The 22,016-nt window shown below is 40.6% G+C and overlaps 1 protein-coding gene across 1 annotated transcript; it reads left to right on the top strand.

The window, feature by feature from the left end:
* The first annotated feature begins 250 nt into the window (after positions 1-250).
* eepd1 (endonuclease/exonuclease/phosphatase family domain containing 1) lies at positions 251-21,004 on the top strand. The gene is made up of 8 exons (XM_028400796.1): positions 251-504; positions 609-1,535; positions 11,067-11,118; positions 17,941-18,051; positions 19,532-19,666; positions 19,749-19,884; positions 19,959-20,153; positions 20,253-21,004. The coding sequence occupies exons 2-8, from the start codon at positions 688-690 to the stop codon at positions 20,444-20,446; spliced, it is 1,671 nt and encodes a 556-aa protein (XP_028256597.1). The 5' UTR covers positions 251-504; positions 609-687; the 3' UTR covers positions 20,447-21,004.
* The last annotated feature ends 1,012 nt before the right edge of the window (positions 21,005-22,016 follow it).

Here is a 22,016-nt window from a genome sequence, read left to right as displayed (position 1 = left end):
TAATAATAAAAGAAATAATATATTTTTGTATATTTGTTAACAGAATGTAGGAATGTATCATATTTATTTATTCTATATATAATATGCATATATGTGTCATTTTAGGGTTAACATGCATAGATAATAATTATTTTTACTTAAATAATTTTACTTTAATAATTTTTACACATATTTATTTTGTTCAGTGTATTTGTAACGCTTGTTGTTTTATTTTGAAAAGCACCCGTCAGGTGTTCCGGTGTGTGTCCGTGTGAGTCGACGCATTGGGAAGCGATGGTTTGTATTGATGTGCACGCTGGCTTCTCTCTGTCAGATGAGCTTATGTGGAGGCCGACCTGTGCTCAGTCAAACAGCGGAGAGTTGGAGGGCAAAGTCCACACTGTGGAGCCGGCTTTTATCTTCCACTCAGAACACACAGACACAGACGACACCTCCACGGAGGACGGAGAGAGCCGCTGCGTGCAGCATGTAACGAGCCCCGAGGACTGCTCTGACTGCTGTATGGTGCGTATGCTTTATAAATCAGCTGATTATAATGAGCGTGATGTCTGTTTGCGTCCGTGTGTGTGTAACTCAGTGGCTGTCCTGCTCTCCTCCCCTCTCCACAGCTGTCGTTTCAGCCTGTTGTCTCCGTGCCGCCGCCGCCGCCCGCTTAACTGTTCGGAGACCCGGTGACCTGCCGGAGCCATGGGTGGGAGTCTGGGTTGCCACCGCTCCATCCCCAAGGACCCCACAGACTTTAGCTGCGGCAAGCGCAAATTCAGCGCCGCATGCAACTTTAGCCACATCATGGTTAACCAGGAGCGGCTAAACATCAACACAGCCACCGAGGAGGAACTCATGACTCTACCCGGAGTCAATCGCATCGTAGCGCAGAATATCGTGGAGTACCGGGACTGTATCGGCGGGTTTAAAAAGGTGGAGGATCTGGCACTTGTAAGCGGGATCGGAGCCACCAAACTCGAGGCTATCAAACTGGAAATATGCGTCTCCAGCAGGACCAGCTCGTCCCAGCACTCCCCGTCCTCACTACGTAAAGACCTGGACCACCAATCCTATACCGGGATGAACATCAACACCGCCACCCCGGCGCAGCTCATGAGCATCAGAGGCATCACGGAGAAGATATCCAAGAACATCGTGGCCTATCGGGCTGAGCACGGCCCGTTTAAAAGCATCGAGGACCTGGTGAGGGTCAACCACATCAACAGCTCCCTGTTGGAAAAGATCCGCTTCCAGGTGTTTGTAGAGCGCTCCAGGGCACCTTCCACTAACACCAACGGAGGGCTGACCGGCACCAACAAATCCCACCCAAGCCCGACTTCATTCAGTCTCAGGAGCGACGATTCGGATCTCCCATCTGGAGGCCCGACCCAAATTATGTCCGTGCGGCCGAACGTGGAGCCACCGCTCGGGTTGAGAGACGGGAAGCCCGTGGTGCGTTTGGGCACTTGGAGTCTGCAGGGCTGCTCCTGTGACAAGGCAAACAACCCGGGAGTGAAAGAGGTGGTGTGCATGACCCTACTGGAGAATGAGTGAGTACAACTAATGGTCCTTGATTGTAGACAGTGTGTTTCTACATTATGGGTGAATGTAGCCCTGATAAATAACTGTATATTTGTATATGTGTTGTACATTGGGTGTTGTGTGACAATTGGTGACACATCAGCCCACTGCTGACTGCTACACTGATACAGTTACACAAGTAGAAGAACGGCACACATGTTGACTTTTAGTAGACAAAAAAAAACTTTAAATATTTTAAATTGATTTAATAAATTGGAAAAAAATACATGAATATATCAGATTTGTCAATCAGCCAAAAGATTTTGGACAATATAAGCACAAATATGATCCCTATAAGTTAAACAATGGCCTAACACACATTTGTAGAAAGCAGGTATATGGTCACAGCTGTCAGTCTGCACAGCAATTCAATATCTCTGTCATAAAATATGGCAGCTGACAGACTAATGGCTAGTCCGTCACTCTTGTCTTGTGCAGTGTAGTTAGACAGTGAGGCTGTTGGTACAGTTGGACCTGATCGTATGTCTGCTATTATGGGACATTAAATATCTGCACTATAAGCTCTCCCACAGAGTTATATAGTCCAATAACAATATCCAGGAAGCAGGTATCTGGGTGGACTTTCAGTCTGATGCAAGTTCTGTGATTCAACTTCTCACTTGTTTAAAAATAATAATAATTTGAATGAAGATAAGCACCCTCTGTGACTGACCAGTTAAAGCGACCACATTATCATGTAAACAGATACATACATTTCAGGTAAATCCAGATAAATGTAGTTTCAGTGTCAGATTAACTCAGTGAGATTCTGCAGGCATTTGTTCACAACAGTAACAAGAAATGCTTCTAATGTGCTGATTAATTCTGCTCATGTGTGTTTTTTTGTTAAATCTACATACACACTTTCTTTTAGAAAGGGGTGTGATCTATTTGACTGCTGGCACACTTGGATGGCAGGAGGTTTGGTAGTTTTAGTGCCTGGGGTTGTGTTCAGTACCTGCTTGTTTGGTGGAGGATAGGAGGAGGAAGAGGAAGAAGGTGGGAGGGGGGGCATACATGCTGTACATGCTGTACATGTCTAAAAGTGTCACTGGCAGTAAAGTTGAGCCCTGCTCCTACTCCAGTGTAGTACCTTAATCCCTTCATAATCAAAATCTGCAATGTTCAGCATTTCCTTGATCAAACAATACCAAAAATGTGCCCAGATTTTTTTTATATATATAAAGTTGTGCCAACACAATAAAATGTGTCTCATTGCTTACATTTATGATTTTAGGATTAGAGGTGGGTGCAGTTATGGCACCTGTATCATTCAGATCAGTTTGCCCTTGTTCTCATTGATATTATATATTTTATCTAACTGCAAAACACCAAGCAGCAGCATTATTATCGTATCATTCTGTCTTTTGACATTTACCCTCTTATCCAGATTTCTGTTTATAACCATCATCCCTGTTTATTAAGGCATCCACAGAGCTCCACCACACCCACAGCAAACAGCATTAGGTGCAGCCTCAAGCATCATATGACCCATCCACCCTAACAAGGATAGTGTGTGTTATGATAAAACAGTTTTTCCTTCATATCTGCCCACTTTTCCATCTTCAATCCAACCCTCTTGTAAAAAAAAACTCCAGCAATTCCTGTTTTCCCAAGCTAACAGTCTTGACATTGTCCCGATCATTGTTATGGAAGGAACAGTTGACAGCGGTAGGAGCAGGAGGATGCTGTAGAGGAGATTGGGTGTGTTTGCATAGTGCTCAAGCTCCACTCTGTGAGCAATCACAAGATCCAGGCTCTGAGTTTACACACTTCCTGGCTTTATTCCAAGGCACAGGCACAAGCAGAGCGGAGCTACAAGAGTTCAATGAACTCCTGCTTACCAAAGGTTACGCAGCAAGCTGCGCTCAGCCACAGCCACATCACAGCGCAAACTTGCTGATGTTAGTCATCAGCTGCCTCACACACAGCCTGTAGGGAAGTGGAAGTTATGTCTACAGCCCTTCATATTAATTGAGATGTGATCTAATCTGAGATAATGTGTTTATGTATGGCTGGACAATAGCTTATCATAAAGGATTATGTCAAAAGTGCTTTTCATTTGTTTAGGCAACTTGGCTACCTCACAGTTCAAGGAAGCCTTGTCTTTAGTATTAATGCTAATTGTGCTTCTGAGGCAAATATTTCTGCGGCATCACATTCATATTTTGTTGCCACAAAGTTGGATATGTGGCCAACAAACTACTATATCATGCCCACAAGTTAAGAAATGGTAGCCTCTGATTAGTAGTTTGTGGCCAAATATTAGCATATTGTGGCTAGATATAGGTATAAAATGGTGACAAATTTGAACAAATCACAGCCCCAAATCATCATTTCATGGATAGGCATTAGGATATTAAGTCTACACATTAGTATTGAAAATTCATTCATTAAAAATTAGCCTTAAATTTTGTGACTGGCTGGATCAGAGTGTATGCATGAGGTAGATGCATGAAACCTTTAATACTGTTGACATGCTAAGATCAGAGAAAGATGGTATTTAATCTGCTCAGTCTGATTATTGCTAGTTGCACTTACATTTGTACAGGTCTGGCTGTTTTTCTTTGTTTGTTGTTTCTTTGTTTTTGTTAAAATAAACTGCAGGATGCTCTCGCTGCCTGGACTGAGTCACCTTTTTTTATTGCCAAGTGTCAGCAACAGAAATGAGTGTGTATTTAGTATGACTCATTCTTCTGTCAATAGTGCCGGTGGTGTTTGAGACTCGTGTCAAGGAGACCTCAGCTTTTGCATTTTAATCACGTAAGCCGTCGCAAGGTTACTCTAGGTTGTTTACTTTCCTTTTTTTTGTGGTCACAGTGACAGTCATGTGAGTTTGCTGTGTCTGTGGTCGACCTCCGACCTTGCTGACAGAGCCGACGGTGATAGGGGAAGGACAGTTGGCATCCCCAGAGCGGGGAGTTTCTTCTTTTTGTCAGAAAAGTTAAGAGATGTTTCCTCTTTCATTACCAAATAGTTGTTTTTATAAACAAGTTTCACTTAAGCGACTAAACACACTCTTATGTCCACGTTTTCACTTCCCATATTTCCCAGCGTTCCTTCATCCTGTTAGCAGAGGCGGCTAACAGATGACAGAGCAGTTAATAAGCTGCCTGGTCTTTGAGCGGCTGCTGTCTTGTTAATCATGTTATCGTCACATCAGATGTGCTTTTGCTGCAGCTGTTTAGCTTATCATTACTTCACAGAGAGCTGATGAATACACCAGTGTTTGACAAACTACATTTACATAAAGTGTTTTAATCTAATAATATTCAGAAGCACAAACATACTCCTGATTTCTGACTTCTGGTTTTACAATCTGCATACTAGTAAAGTTAATTTAAAGTTTAATGCACACTTGGTGTTACATTATTGATTGATTGATTGATTGATTGATTGATTGATTGATTGATTGATTGATTGATTGATTGATTGATTGATTATTGGCAAATATCTGTGTAGCAATGTGCTGACCTTCACTTATACTCTGTTGTGATTGGTTGATCCGTGCATTCGAATAACTTTGATTGGCTGCACCCGGGGATTTCCTCACTGATGTCAATCTAGCTTTCTCCCCTGTAAACAAGCATGATAACATGAAATAATAATTTTGTTTTGATCCTGTGTTGTGGTACTAACTCTCTCTTTCTCTTGCCTGGACCTAGCCAGCAGCTTGCAGACACAGAAATGTCCCCATTATTTACCTTGATTAGTATTCTGTCAGTATTATCAGCAGTGTGTTTTTTTTTTGTAATGAGGTAGCGTTAACAGTGAAGCCAGTCGGTGCTGGTCAGGTTTGCCTTCTTTCAGAAATGAAAACATCTGGCACCATAAAGTCATAAAGGATTAGAGTGTAGGTGTGGCTATGAAAAACAACATAGCATGCCAACAACATTTGCACATGGTACCAATCACTCTCTGCTTTTATAGGCTTTATAGTTTGCAAACCATTTGCGCTTTTAATGATTTAATAATGTGTATTATGGCAATTTGGACAGTGTTTATGCTAACCTAGGCTAACCATATGTATCATCGTACACCTGGATTATTCCTTTAACCTCTGTGTGACCATAGATGGCATTAAGGTTCATGATTATTTGTTTACTGTATTTAGGTTATGTGCAAGAGCCACTCCTAGGCTTTGTTATTGCATGTATGGCCTAACTGCAGCGTGCACACACCCTGTGTTGTTGCATTGCAGACATGATGTATGACACACGTGTCGTAGATGGGATTACGAGTTTGTCAGTCATCAGCGATGCACACTCATTTAATCCTCTCACAGAGTTAACGTGCAGATCAGAAGTAGAATCTGCATTTGCAGCAATGGACATCCACAGGGGTCATGTCCAGCATGGACAAGGCTGAGGTCATGAGGGACGGTGCGCTGCAAAAGAAGCTCTGTGTGCTGCTGAGCTGACGTTGGGGTGTTCATGTGGAAATTTCCACTGGCGCAGCATTTTATTGTGGGTGGACAGTGAGTTAGGGGGCATTGCCCTGCCAGCCAGGAGGGCTAACATGGCTCAATAAAGTGCTGCTAGACCTGTTTTCTCCTGCTAAACAAAGCTGACTGAGGCTTGTTTGTCTCCTGCACCAGCACTCTAAACACAGAGCAGCAAATCACAGTGACCTACGGCGCTCAATAGTGCAACTCCCCTATAAATCAGCAGGATGGAAACAAAAGATGCATCACCACTAAAGTTTTAAATTATGGGTTAATAATATAAAATACAGTTTAGCTAACAAAAACATATATTCAGCAGCTTCTAATCATGTTAACATGTAAGCTTAAACTGCAGAAAACTTGTCATGCTGTCGTGTTGTGTTCTGTTTTGGAGTTCTGATGAATGACATAACAAGGCTTGCCACATTTCTCTGCTTTAGCCAAAAGTAGGTCACGATAACAGAATCAGAATCAAAGTCATAATCAAAAATTGTTTGCCAGAGTGATATGTGTCTATTATCAGCCAATACTGGATTATTACATATTGGCATCAGTGTATATGCTGTATATAGCTAGCCACGTGCATTTTTTTAGTACTGTATATGGCATATTTTACTATAAACATATTGGTATAGTCCCCAGAAAACCAATATCGGTCAGGCTCCTGGTAAAATGTCTGATATTTACAAGCACTTTCCGCATTCAAAAAAGAACTTTATTGATTTCTGTGTTAACAGAAACCCACTTGTTATCTTCAGATAATAGAATGATAGAATAATTAACTTGCTAACTACTGCATAACGTTTGCGAGGTTGACATAAGATGGTTAATGCTTCACTACACTCACTGGCCACTTTATTATGTACACTTTACTAGTATTGGGTTGTACTCCCCTTTGTCTTCAGAACCTTGCCTTAATTCATCATGGTGTTGGAAACATTCTTCAGAGTTTTACTCTCATATTGACATGATAGCATCACACTGCTGATTCCTGCCACTGGCATTTCACCACATCCTAAAGGTACATCCTAAACATATAGCCTAAAGGCAGGATGGAGCCATGTTTTCATGTTGTTTACAAGTTCTGAGCCGAACGTCAAGACTCATCAGAGCAGTTTTTACAGTCTTTTATTGTCCAATGTTGGTGATTCTGTGGTAATGGAGACCTCTGACATCAATAAGGCATTTTCACCCACACAACTGCTGCACTGGATTTTTTTCTGGATATTGGGACCATTCTGTGAGACGGTTGTGTGTGGAAAATCCCAGTAAATTAGCAGTTCTTAAAATACCCAGACCTGCCCCACTGGCACCAACAACCACGCAATGTTCTAAGTCACGTAAATCCCCCTTCTTTCCCATTCTGATTCTCGGTTTCAACGTCAGCAAGTCATCTTCACTATGTCTATATGCCTAAATGCATTGAGTTGCTGTCGTGTGATTGGCTGATTAGATCGAACAGGTGTACAGATGTGTGCACATTACTAGTCCTTCTGTTTTTATTGTTATTCAAATATGTGTGCTTCTTATTATGCATTGACTCATAGTGTGTAGTTCCTCAAAAGATGACATTTTAGATGTTTACAATAGTTGAGGAACTAGAAATATTAGGCGGAAAGAGGAACAGTTTCCACCTCTCAGCTGGTGCAGTAAGTGTAACGGTGATTTTTGTGCTTATTATCTCAGTCAGGCTGTGTGCTAAGCGGCCCCTTTCTCCTTCAGGGCTAGAAAAATCCTCTGAGGCCTTATTTTTGTTCAAGGTCATCCCCGTTGCTGCAGGCGCTCCTCATTTCTGATTATGCAACTTTGTGTCTGCCCTCAGATTTGCCTTAATCTGACAAATGCTGAAGCAGACATTTTGTTTTTGCTTCCCCGTGCTGTGTGTGTGTTTGGGAATGGCAACAGCAGATTACAGGTTCAGTAACGCTGAAGGATTAGACATACTGTCACAGAGTGTCCACGCAACTCTTGTTTGCATATTTGTGTGTGTCTTCATTTCTTCTGATTTATGCCAGGATTATCTCCTTGTAGACACAATTTATCTGTATCTTCTGTGACCTGGGACTCAACTCTGACTCTAGACAAATGTTTGACAAAAAAGTTCCAAATGTTTCTTTAGCAGCATGGAAGGACCTGATACCTCTGAACACAACCTCAGGTCAGCTCAGGGCTGTGTAGGGTTTTGAATGCCTGACAGTGGAAGTGGGAGGATCAGGATCTTAACCAGCAGGAGTTTAAGCCTGGTCTTGGAATGATCAGGCCTACAGCAGAGGAAAAGGGCTATTGTCTGTGTGACTGCAGGCCTGTTTGCTCTGAAAACACAATCTGTGGACTCTCAGAGGCGACAAAGTTTCTGCTTGTGATCTCATGAAGTTACATAACGGGAGGCCAGGCAAGTAGAAACAGTTGGAACTGTAATCTGGATTATTCATGGTGATCCATTTATAGTAAAGAATGTCTGTAGGCACTAAATGGCTTTGGCTAAGTGTAGCTTACGTACATGATTGAACATTACCGTGAGTTGCAAATTGTAGGTTTTTTTTTTCCGGCAGAACACGTATTTGGCTTGTGAGAAAAATCCCTTGCAAAGGTGCAGTCTGAGCATGCTCAGTTTTTTTCCATGGCACTGCATCATGGGTTAGCAGCAAGAAAAAATATCAAAGTTTCTTCTTTCGAGATTAAATTATATTGTTGTAGGGACAGGAGTTGTTACCATGGCAGCTGAAAATTCTACTGGTAGAATGCTGGTCTGGTCAAGGTCACAGAAATAAGGCAGAATGCACTATTTTGGTGCCGGTTTTCAACAAGCACAGTTGTCTAATACGCTTGGATGACAATGGAAGTCCTTTTGGATATAGAGGCTGCTCACTCTCAGGCAGGGAAGTGTGTTGTAGAAGGGAAAGGGAAGTATCATCCCAGTGAGGACCCAGGCTGTGTTCTTCCTACTGCTGATCTCCAAACTGATTGTACAGCAGAGAAGGTGAAATGCTGTCAGCCATGTTGTCCTGAATGCTCCAGAAGTGATTTAACACAGCTGAATTTCTCCACAAACACACACGCAATGCTGCCGCCGCTTCTCAGCCTTAGCGGAGCTGCCACACTCAGCTTAGTGAATTTGAGTCGAGAGTCTGGAGTAATAATAGAGACCCTGTAATGCCCAGAATCGGCAGCAGCAGTACTTCACTAATAGAAAAAGACTGTTACACAATGTGATTTTCTGTGTGGCTGATTTGGGATTACTATGTAGGAGGTGAATAAGGTCAGAGCATTGCCATGCACTAACTTCACTGCAAAAACTAGAATCTGGCTAGGATGAAATATCTTAAGTCAAAGCCTATTTCTATATGCCTATTTCTAGATTTGAAAATCTCATTTTTAGGATTTCTTATCAAGTAAAATTAACTTGCTGCACTGTAGCAGTGTGTGTCAGAATGATTCGTTGTGCCTTAATACTATAATATGATAAATGGCACAAATTAATCTCTGGAAGCTTGTGAGTGTAAATGAGCAGGATTTTTGGCTTCGATTCCCTTCTTACTGCTAACTAAATCTCTCTTTATGATAATAAGAGGTTTGACATGCAGGGGAAAAAAAGAGGCTTTCCTCTCCTCCTCAGTGTCAGATGAAGGCAGAAAAAAAGCACCATAGAAGTTTATTGCTTTTTATTGTGCTGACTGTTGGTCTGGAAAATCATTTAAAAGGTAAATAGATAAATGTTTATTGGGCTGTAAAGGCTCCTCCTACCTGGCACAATATATAGTGTTGGAGCATTGAATTTAGCACAGCAGTCCAAAGGGCCTTAATTAACTATGCCAGTTTAAAAACAAACAAACAAAACATAAAAATCATCTCACTGCTGTACATAATCATGTGCATGGTAATGAAATAAAAACCCGCTTTTGGCATAAATCAAACATTATTGTCCATGTTAGCAAATATGTGCAAACATTTCCATCCCTGTTTATGCTGAAGTTGAGGGGTTGATTGAAAGGTGTTTATTTATTTTTACATTAAAGATAAAATTACAGCAACACATTCAATTCCAGATCAATATAGATAATATTTTTTGGATGAATATTTATTTACTTATTTTGTAGAAAAATAGTGATGCATCAGGTGGCAATATTTGTGCAGTAAGTGGACAAAGTATACATACCTCACTAGCTACCCCACGCTAATACCAAATAATAATCAATATATGGCAGCCAACTGGTAACTGGGGGCAAAATAAATCCTGAATTACCTGAACTTGGATTAATAACCAATATTTATTTATTTATTTATTTATTTGCCATTAACAATGCCATTAACAAAGTACTGATATTTTGGTAGAAACAAAAAATACAGTTGTTAAAATTCAGCCAATATTCTTAAGATTCACACAAAATCTAATTATTACATCATTTATACAGTAACACATAGTTGTAGTCATCCATAAGAATACCAGCATATCCTTAAAAAGAAGCTGACTGAGGTATAAAACTAATATTTGTAATAAAATCTTGCAATTTAAAATGTGAAATAATAGATAATTTACAAAACAATCGATGATATTGCACATATGGACCACTGTATGTCTGTCTCTTGGGGGATGTGTATGACCAGTATATATCATAATACTTTAATGTATTGACAAAATAAAGTGAGTAATGTCAAAGTTATAATAAAAAATATGTGGGTCATTATTCATGAATTTTCCAAAAATAAATTTCCCAAGCTTAGTGTGAAGCCATCATGTGACTCACTGCTCTACCATCTGCTACATGCTACATAACTCTATTATAAACCATAGAGTTGAAGCAGCATGAACTATGTGATGCTGAATACCTAAGAGCACCTACTGACAATATACATGATATCTGTGACAGGCTGATATTGTCTCTATTCTTAGATAGTAGGCTAATGGCAAGTGTTTTTGTAGTATTTCACTGTGCACTTGTTTCCATCTTGGTCAAACTGAAGTCACTAAATGAATTTGTAGTTTCATGTGGTTTTCATATGGCCACAGTGTAAATATGTTATTTTAAACTCATCCTCTTTTCTCTTTTCATTTCAGCATCAAGTTGCTGGCCGTGCAGGACCTGCTCGAGCGGGAGGCCCTTGATAAGGTAAATTGGAGTGCTGGCCGATGGGAAGAATGACTAGTGTTGGCTTTGATTTGCAGCATTTTACTGTACACCACTCAGAAAAGTGCTCTCAGAAACAGAAGCAGTAATTTATTATATTGCTGTTATGCAAATGTTCTACCCTATTTAGTTTGTGTATCTGTCTCCTATGTGTAAATGTTTTCTGCCTCTTGGCCCACTTTTGTTGAGTTTGAACTGTGTTAGCACACTCCTGTGCTTTCAGTGCTATAAATATGGCAGTTGTTGCTACGGGTCGGAGAGTAGATAGTACAGCTGTGTTGAGAAACAAGAGACTTTGGTTGACATGAGTGTCAAGATCACACAGGTTTTACCTCCTGTATCCCCTTATTGGCTGCTGTCCAGAACCATAATACAGTCATGTTCAAAAAGTTAGTACCCTTTTAATAATAAATAATAACTTAATAACATAATAACTTAAGTAAATCCATCCATCATCTGAACCTGCTTTGTCCTGCAGTGCAGGGTCACAGGGGGCTGGAGCCTATCCCAGCTATCTGCAGGTGAGAGGCGGGGTACACCCTGGACAGGTCACCAGTCCAAAAATTAAGCAAATAATCATTAAAAAATGTAAAATCCTCAAATTGTATTGGGTCTTACTACAAGGCAAACAACAAAAATGCAGCAAAATGTAGCACAAATGAAGCCAAAAACATGTACCTTCTTACTATTTCCATAGGATTTAATGAGTTGAGCTGAGTTGAGTTGATGTTTTGACATTTTGCTGCTCTGGAGCATTCAGGTGTGTGTTACCATAAACAATGGTGTTAGAGAAGCAGCTGTTGCTGAACATCAGTCAAACTATTTGTAGTTTAACGGTCTTCCCAAGAGCTACATGTCAGAGCCTACAGACCTCACTGAGCATGCTCAATGTTAATGTGACAGCATAATGAGAGGAAGACTGAACAAGTGGAGTTTGTTTGCGCTGTACAATCTGATCGCCCACTTCTCGGCAGAGATGTACAGCAACTGCAGTAATGACACATATCCATAAAATGTCAGAGTTCAAGAGGCCGACTTGAGCATTCCGATGCGTTCCCGCTCAGACCTTACACCTTTTTGCGCGGGTGTCATGTCACTTTCTGTACCGCCTGCCAGATGGATCCTTGGCAGAGAAATGAGAGCTCAGAAAAAAGGGAAGTAGGTCAGCAGTAGAGTATTTTGAACTGACAGAAGGGAGGTGGTAGGAGGATGAGTTACCTCTGCACAAGTGGTAGTCCACATTGCGGCGTTTTCGCTCTGCCAGCCTCCCACGCTGATTTTTCTCCCTCTTTCTCTTTCCCTTGTCTTGTCTTAGTCATTAGCACCCTCTCTTTTCATCTGCTTCCACTGCAGTATCTCTTTCCTGCTGAGTGAATGAGAAATGCCATCCATTCTCTCTCCGACCTTTCCCTTTACTTGGTGCAGCGTAGCCTGCCGATATAGATTTACCGTATTTATTTTTTTCACTATTTCAAACTCAGATGATTTCGTTTTTCGACTTAGAAAAGGCACATTTTATATGACTTCTGGCAATTAAGAAATGCAATGTTACTATACTTAGCCTAAAGGATGCTAATATCTAATTAGCCAATTGCCAATATGATTATATTCACATATTTATTTCTTATTACCAGAGGTACCCTGACTTCCATTAGGTAACCGGATAAGATCCTCAGACCCATTGTGACACCATATGCTGGTGCAGTGGGCCCTGGTTGAAATGCATCGATGCTATGGACTGGCCTGCCCATTCCCCAGACCTGAACCCAATCGAGCACATCTGAGACACCAACACCACATTGCACCACAGACTGTCCAGGAGTTGACTGATGCTTTAATCTGGTCTGGGTAGAGACCCCTCCCCTCATCAGGAGCATGTCCAGATGTTGTAGGGAGGTTCATACAGGCACCTGGAAGCCACACACACTACTGAGCCTCATTTTGACTTGTCTTGAGGAATTACATTGATCATTTGTATGTTATTTTGTTTTCAACGCAATCCACTGTGTAATGAGATAAGATTTTCAACTGAAATATTTCATTCATTGAGATCTAGGATGTGTTATTTTAGTGGTCCCTTTATTTTTTTGAGCAGTGTATTTACCTACAGATTGACAAGCTATAGGCAGCAATCTATTTCATAATACAATGGTAAAATTGCAGCAATGTATTTCACAAGCTATTAGCACCTTACTGTTAGCACATCTGTACATGCTAATAGTGCAATGGAGATAAAATCAACACAGCAATATATTGATCAGGCTCTAATTTTAAGACAAGAGTGTTAAATATCTTCAGCAGTACTTGTTTTTGCCAAAAACCTTCTGATGCATCCTGAGCAGAAGCTCTCAGCTCTTTCCAGTGGGATTTATTGGTGCCTCTGACCCTTGGCAATTCCAAAAAAGCCCCAGGATAAGAAGTTTAGTTCCAGTGCTGCGCGTGAAATTAGGCAGTAACCCTCCCATCTGCACAGGACCCAAGTCTTTCTAATTCACACAGTACACATCTCCGAAGCCTGTTATTGTTATCGGTAATTCTGAGGAAAGTCTGTTTCACACGCAATGTATATTACTCTTCATTAAAACTATTATGTTGTGCTTGATAAAACAGCATGGATGGAATTTATGCTGTAAATGTCACATCTCACTTCCTGTCCACATTGTACAGAAAAGAGGATGTGTCTGTTTTGGTATCTATGGTAACAGGCAGCAAGCTGCTCATAAGCTTGCCAGTTCCTGCTCTATAATTGAATCAGAGGTCTCTGTGAGGAACAGAGCAGGACACTTTCTACATTCCCCTATGAGACACACAGGTTTATGTCCATAGTCGGAGTGGTATGCTTAGGTCATGAAAAGATGCACATAACTTGAGAGTTTTGAGGCACTTGTACAAACTATGCTAACCTGTGACCCCCTTAGGCCCCTCTGTAGATGCTAACCACATTATTCACATATAATTACTGCTGCACCTCATATATTTAGAACAAAGCATGTATCACTTTGATTTATGCCATACTAAAAAGTGGCTTAACTACCTCCGCTGCCTCCGTGTGCTAATTGTCCGTTTACTTTTGCACATTTTCCAAAAATACCCATGAGAGCGGTTCAGTGGAACATGTTTGCTGGACATGTGTTGAATTTAGTCACACAGTCAAGTGCGTGCTTCTTTTAGATTGTTGCCCTCACTCTGTTTTGTCGCTAAGGAACCCACTGTCTGCCTGTCTGTGGTTAGGCTTCACCGTCAGTATTAGTCATACTGTAAGAAAGAAAAAAACTTTGCACAAACACACACACACTCCTAAACGCTGGCAATCCCGACACAGTTATCTGGCACACCGATGAAGGTTCATAGAGTTCTGCATTGTGGCTCCCTGGCAGTTCTTTTACTAACGTTTCAGACAGAGGGGCCATGATTGCCTTCACTTGAGGGAATAGACTTTACAACAGCAGCAATCCTGGAATCCTGGAAATATTCAAAATGGAAAAAATGACTCTCAACCCTCAAGTGTGTTCAGTTTTTGAGAGCAACAACAAAAAAATCCAGACTGAGGCTAAGGATATTTTTACCCACACAAGGCCAATGATGTGTTTTTTTTTGGTTCTGTACAATACTGATGTTGATACTGATGTTGATCAATATTTTTGACATGCACTCTATGTAAATGGACACTATGTCCAACATCATAATACTGCTACTCTGTGTGGGGAATCTTGATGTTGCAGTCTGCTAGATCTGCAGCATTTGATCGATTGATAATCTATAATTGATAAATCCATGTATTGTGGAATTCTATAAGCAAACCACATGTTCCTGGTTCTAGACTAATAGTTCCATCTTCCAGTCATTGACTAATTGCTGCGGTGTTAGAGGGTTGTGGGAGTTGGCTTCGTTGGAGGTCAGTGGAAGGAGGGAGTTAAATGGAAGTAGTTTAGGCAACAAGCCAGGAAGAGAGAAGTGATTGCTGCAGGTAATTTGTGCTGTGCTAATTACCCTCTCTCCTTTATCTGCAGTAGTGTGCTGAAATGCAATGGAGTACGACACAAGCAAACACTTATGGTGGCCGGGAGTCCACAAACTTTTGTCCATATAGTGCGCGTACAGTATACTGACAAAATAACAACCTTTACCACGATAAGCAAATATCAGCAGACCATGAAAGGAAAGAACTGACTCCCTGACCTATTGGTCAAAATTTAAAGCTGTGCTGATCAAGATTTTCGTCTTTTAGCAAACCATTAGCTTTATTTTAATGCGGTTTTTATTCTAAAGAGAATTACTTGGCTATCACTATAGCCTAGTACAGTGCAAACAGTGTTTTCCTAGATTTCCCCACAATGCAACTCTCTGTCATCTTATTCATTTAGACTACCTGGCATCAAATCTTTCTTTGGAAAACAATTATCTACGTCTGTGCTGCTATTTAATATTCAATTTTACTAATCCGATAATTCAGTTGCTGGCAGTGAGATATGAGGCCAATGTTTTTTTATTCCAGGCTGGCAGCTCTGCAAGGTGATTCCTGGGCTTCCTGCCAGGACCCTGACTGCATGCTGCGCCTGCACTTTGGTCCTTACAGGCTGAATTATGAGGGTGTTTTGTGTTTTGGCAAAGAAAAACTTGGGGAGCAATTCATCCCTGTACAGTCTTAAAGGCTCAATGGGGGAAAGGAAAGTAAATCCTGCTGGGAGTTTCTAACCTGCTGGCAGCATGAAATTGCTGTATTATTAATCATAACTGCTTCCTGGGTGATGAGATGATGAGCGTGCAATGCAGGTCATAGTGTTGCTGATCAAGCATGGCATTATGACTACTGACAGGTGAAGTGAATAACACTGACTATCACTTCATAGATAATAGTGGGCGGGATATATTAGGCAGCAGTTCATGTGATAGAAACAGGAAAAATGTCAAACTCACTAAAATCCTTTTAGTGAGTTTGACATTTTTCCTGACAAAGGCCAAATAATGATGGCTAGATGACTGGGTCAGTGTGCCTTAAAGGATCTGCTAACGTCATGGTCCTAGATACTACAGCACACCTTCAGGGATAGCGTAGTGGAGTCCATGCCCTCCATGGGTCAGGACTGTTTTGGCAGCAAAAGGGGGACCAACACAATATTTGATAGCATAATTATGTTAAACTTTTAGCTTTGTTGTGTACTAAACTTGAGAACTTGACCAATATATTGATCTGCAGATATTATTGTATTAGCCACATATCTATATCAGTACTGCCATAGATTTTGGGGCTTTGACCCTATCGAATTCAATATTAGTAGCAGTGCTGCTTGTTGTAGTAAAATACATCACCGTATTCAGTATACATGTATATATGTTCAGGCATACCTTATCATTATACTTTAATGTATTGATATTGCTCTCAGTTCAACCTACGTTTGTCACCCAAGCATATCATATCTGTTTGCAATGTTAACAAGCCAGCTGTTCCCATTACAGTATCCATATACAGTGGATACTGCTTGTAGCAACAGATCATTATCAGCATTATACCTAGCCAGCTGTAGTTTCTATAAACAGTGTCTATCCAGTAGATAAATGTTCTGTCTGTGTTTATGTAGCACCTTTCTATGTACTCAAAGGTACACTCAACACAACTCTATTGAGATGGTCATAAAATGTGTCGTGTTAACAAAACACCATGTTTATTCTCCTTTGTATGACAAATGCAGAGCTAATATCAACAAACAGCAAGGTTACCATTATGTTCTGACACTTGCAAACCTCCACGAGTGGTTGCTCTTTTACACTCACGTACTGATGTAATGACATCAGGTTTGATGCACACAGTGAGGACACAGCCAGCCAATCTCCTGACTCGGGTGTCTTGTCAGAGTGGCAATGCAACAGCAGCGATGTGAAGCCTAAAGAGAGTCTTCCTCCTTTGTCCTAGTTATTCAATTTCCACACTGAGCTTCTTTCTGCCTGTTTTCCTTCAGTATTACACCACTGGCCCACTTAGAGTGATGTCGACACAAGAGGCTTCCTGTTTCTCATGCATTTCCCCCGTCAGACGAGGCTACTTTAGTTCATTGAACTATTGTTTCTCAAACTGTTAAGCAAAACTTTCCTTTTATTTCAACAGCCGGTTAAGATGCCCTCAAACTAAAGAACTACACCCACTATAAACTGAATTTGTCATGCATTTCTGATTACAAGCATAAGTTATGTTGTCATTTAATTTTTTAGATAAAACTTGATCTGTGTGTGTTTGAAAAATCTGTAAGTTTTTGTGTTGAAATGTATTGTTTTCAACTACTATGTGTTTCTATAAATACATTATGATTACAAAAATAAATAGGATGCAAAAGATTCAACACAACCAACACTCAACAAGCTGTTAGCCACTCCAGTGGATGTAATTGCGTTGACCACCGCATTCCTCTATTGTTTTATATTTTATGTGTTTGCATAGAAGGTGATTTGTATTTGATAAATGAGCCTTTTCCATGCAGTAGCGTTTGTGTAAAGAAATAGGAAATGTTATCCGAGCATCACAACCTCATCCCCTGTAAAGCATGGTGGCGGTAGTATCATGGTTCCTGCCTATTTTGCTAAATCTGGCTTACTTACTTCAATTTTACACACATTGTATTACTTTATTACATCATTTATTTTGCTGCAGAAAACTGGCCTCTGTCACAAAAGATACATGAGTTCATCTAAAAAGGGGAAAAGACTTAACTAGAACATTAAGAACCTTAAAGATTTTACTGACTGACTTTTACTGTGTGTGTTTTCAGTTGATAAAAATCTTAATCACAGACATCTTCTTTTGCTTTGTAGTTCTGTGTGGAGTTAAACCAAGGAACACTGGCCAGCGTTCGGAATTGGAAATGGCCTCGAGGGCTATGGAAAAGTATTGTGTCTGAAAAACCCACTGGACACTCCAGCAAGGTATGAACACCAAAAATGATGTTGTTATTCTTCCAAAGCAGCACAGAATTTCACATCAAAAGACATATTGTAACCAGAGCTGTCAAATCATTAAAATGTTTCCAGTCTGCAGGTTTTTTTTTCATTCAGCTATCCCCACAGTACCTGCTCTGGAATGGAAAGTGAGAGCAGACAGGGTTTTGTCCACAAAAGAAACCAGATTATAGTGGTTAGACTTACAGGTCACACTTTGTTCCAACATAAAATCATGGAGACACCTCCATGAAAATGGTGTAAATCCTCTTTTATTGCTCTCAGTAAGAAAGTAATGTATGCCAGTTATTATATTACTAGAAGACACTTCACCATTTACAAAATTACTATTTACAAATGATTGACAATAAAGCAGTAAAGGTTTCGACTCAGACTGCTAACAAGTGACAGGCTGTGCAGATCCTGGCAGAGCGCTCTGCAGGAAGGCGCCTGAGCCTGTCCCAGGTGTTTGGGTGGGTGCCTGCAAGATGAGCAAGAGTGGAGAATTTTTTGAAGATGGCAGATTGTATACTGTGATTGGATGAATGACAGACAGAAGACTAAGATTAAGATTTACATTATTAATCCCTGTAGGGAAATTACGTTGTAGGAACAGCATATTTCAAAAGCACAATAAATACTGCAGAAGAGGTAGGACCAGAAAGGGCTGTGTGGGAGTCTCATTGTTGAACTACAGTAAACTTCCAATCCATTTTAGTGGCTGTGTAAGCACATATTGACATTTTTGTAGTAATTTATTTTGTTTAAGATTATATTTTAGAAATTAAAAAGTGGATATTCCAGTATATGAATATATTTAACCTCATATAACCACAGTATTTCTACAAAATGTATTCAACTACTTTTTAAGTTCCCTTGTGGGTTCAATAATCTATGTGTCTAAGATGCAATTTCCCCATTGTGGGACTAATAACGGTATTCTAAATATCAAAATGTTTGCTGCCCATAATTATTATACTGTTTAGGTCTAGCTGGCTAGCTAACATGCTAGGTCACCATCACCGTCTGTGATACTAACACTGCTACATGGGCTGCAGATGATTGTGAACTTGTACAAAGTACCAAATATAACCTGATACAGACATATCTGTGATACGCCAATATGGACCATTATTATTATTCACTATCCTGTTTCTCCACACCTAAGGTTATTCATAAATGCCAGAATGGTTTTATGATCACAACCAAAAAAGAAGCGAATTGCTAACTGTGACTAAGCCTTGTTGGCTGATCTTTCACATATAATTCATCTCTGTGTAAAACATCCTGACACAGTATCCTGTCAGCCAACGGTGGATCACCTCAAGGCACATACAGCTCTGTAAAAAAGAGCACTTGTATTCCTATGAATGCCTTAGATTCAGCCCTACATTCATCATGTCACATTTAGCCAAGCATATGCAGATCATAAAGTCTGACCTCATTTCCCATAATCCTCTGTTCACAGGGAGTCAGCTACTCTGGCTTTCTGTGGGACAGCTTGTCGGGCGTTGACCTTAAGGATGCTGTCGTCCTGGAGCCACCTGTTGTCAACGGCAACGGGAATCATGCACATCCTTCACTCTACCTGGCCCATTTTTTAGTAAGTAGCAATTCATTATTTACCAACAAATACATAAATGTCTGTTTTTTAAGTGTGATCTGTTATAAACTTTTCTCATTAGGTCGGTTCATACGAGCTGACAGTGGTGAACGTCCACATGCAGGCCTCACCAGCAGAGTCTAATGGCAAGAACCACAACTCGGATCATGAAGCCAAGGGTCAGCGCCTTTCTCCCAGCATCCAGGAAAAACTCAAAGGTCAGTCTGTCAGCCCTTACTACACAGGTGTCGCATCTTATCTGTGGATTTTGAATAATTCTCTGTCTGTGTAGGTGAGAAGGAGGTGATAGTTTTGGGTGACTTCGGCTCTCCGCCTCAGAGCTCAGACCTGGACATACTGAGGAAGGAGAAGCTCTGTGCTCTGATACCGTCCACTCAGTTCACCAACATCAGCACCCGCTCCCCGCAGGGCACCCGGTGCCTGGATAACATCTGGGTCAGCCGCTCCCTAAAGAAGATTTACTCAGGTAGATGCATAATGTGGTTATTTTTGGAAAGTGGCACTGTGAAAGTCACCCCCAAAAGATACAACTGACTCTCCTCCTTCTGTCTATCCCTTTTGACAGGCCACTGCACGGTGGTGCGTGAAGGCCTCACCAACCCTTGGATCCCAGATAACTGGTCGTGGGGCGGCGTAGCATCCGATCACTGCCCTCTGGTGGCTGAGTTTTATGCCGATCCGTCACCTAAAGATCTAAGCAGGCCCGGTACGGCGGTGGTGGTGGACAGAGGAGACATCATGCCCAAACATGAGCGGTGACAGGAGTCATGTTAAAGACAATAGACTTTGACCCCACTTGCCATTGACAGAGTTTCCCGATGAATGTGACAAAAGTGCCAAGATTGCCTTCTGGGTTTCAATTTGTCAATGTACAATAGTAACTAATAAGTCATCAAGCCATAAAATGTTCAGATTATAATATATGATATTCTTTAAAAAGAAATGTGCCAAACATTTTCTATATGTAAATATAATTAAATAAATAAAGTCAATAAAGAGATGTTTCACTGTTATCTGTGCTGTAATGTTAATCTGTTCTGTCAGCAGAGAGGGATGATAAGATCACAGCTGCAGAGCTCGTCAAGGCTGTGCTATTAAATTATGTAAACTGGGCCCTTTGAGTGCACTGTGAGCTGCCACCTTTCTCTATGACGGAAGTGAGGTGAGAGGAACAGGTGCCTCACATCAGAGAATGTTACTGCCACCTACGCTGCTCAGTTAATCAGTTCCACGGAGCAGCTAATAAACAAGAAGGAAAGGATTGAATTATTGATTTTTTTTTTCTTATTTTTTGTCATAAAGTTTTATGTGATTTTACATGCTTTCGTGTCCTCCATCTTTGTTCAGGAGCAGTTTCTTTGATCTGAAGACAGCCATGGCTCCACATATGCACATTAAAATTGAAAATTAAATGATAAAATGTATTAAATACATTTAAATGAATGTATTTATTTTCATCAACCTACTATTTTAAATTTCACTTTCACTTATTTCATAGTCACATTCATTTAAATATGGATTTATTGTATATTTATTAAGGCCATATTTATGTATGTATTTAAATATAAAATGGTATTCCACAAATTGAAAGAGATTCTGTATACTAAATATGAGTCTATTTACATCAGTGTTCGTTTAATGAAGTGGGCCTACCTACCTTGTTGGGCAAACGAACTTGATGGCCTATGCTGACACAGTAGCCAATAAAAATATTAAAGTTCCATACGTCAATACGTAAAACGTCTGATTTGCGGGTAAGACCGTGTAGTCGGTGATGTTAGCCGCTACTAGCAAAGTCATATAATGGCTCATATCAATAGTTTAATAAAGTTGAATATAATATTTAGGTACGTTAGCTAAAGGCTATTTTGTTTACATCATTCCGCCTGTAAAGGATGAAAATGGTGAGTGTTTCAAGAGGCAGACATGCTAACTTCTAATGTTGCTAAGAACTAGCTTTAGTGTTTTAGTATTGAACGTCACTGGTGAGTCCGTTTTGCACAAGGTGGGGTATGTGGTATGAGATCATTTTCTGTAGCACTTTCTGCTATATAACCTGATATTGTCTTAATGCCTTGCCAATAACAACAGATTACCTTAATTCTTTCACGTCAAAAAAAATTAATCATCCGTGGAAGCTAGCGAGCTCTGAAAACGCCATCCAATCATTGTGAATGACTCTGCCTAGTCATTGGCCCGTTGGTATGTCTGTCAAACTCTCGTCTTACCCTGCGCACACCTGTAGAGGATTCGTGTACGTGTAGCTGTGATCGGTGCTGCTTTTCAACCTTACGGAGCAAAGCGGACTTTGTTTCTCTTGGAAAGGTAG

The sequence above is a fragment of the Parambassis ranga genome, chromosome 2 (assembly GCF_900634625.1).
Source record: "Parambassis ranga chromosome 2, fParRan2.1, whole genome shotgun sequence".
NCBI classification, from domain to species: Eukaryota; Metazoa; Chordata; class Actinopteri; family Ambassidae; genus Parambassis; species Parambassis ranga.
Note: the sequence above shows the minus strand (reverse complement) of the source record. Positions and strands in the feature narration are given on the sequence as shown.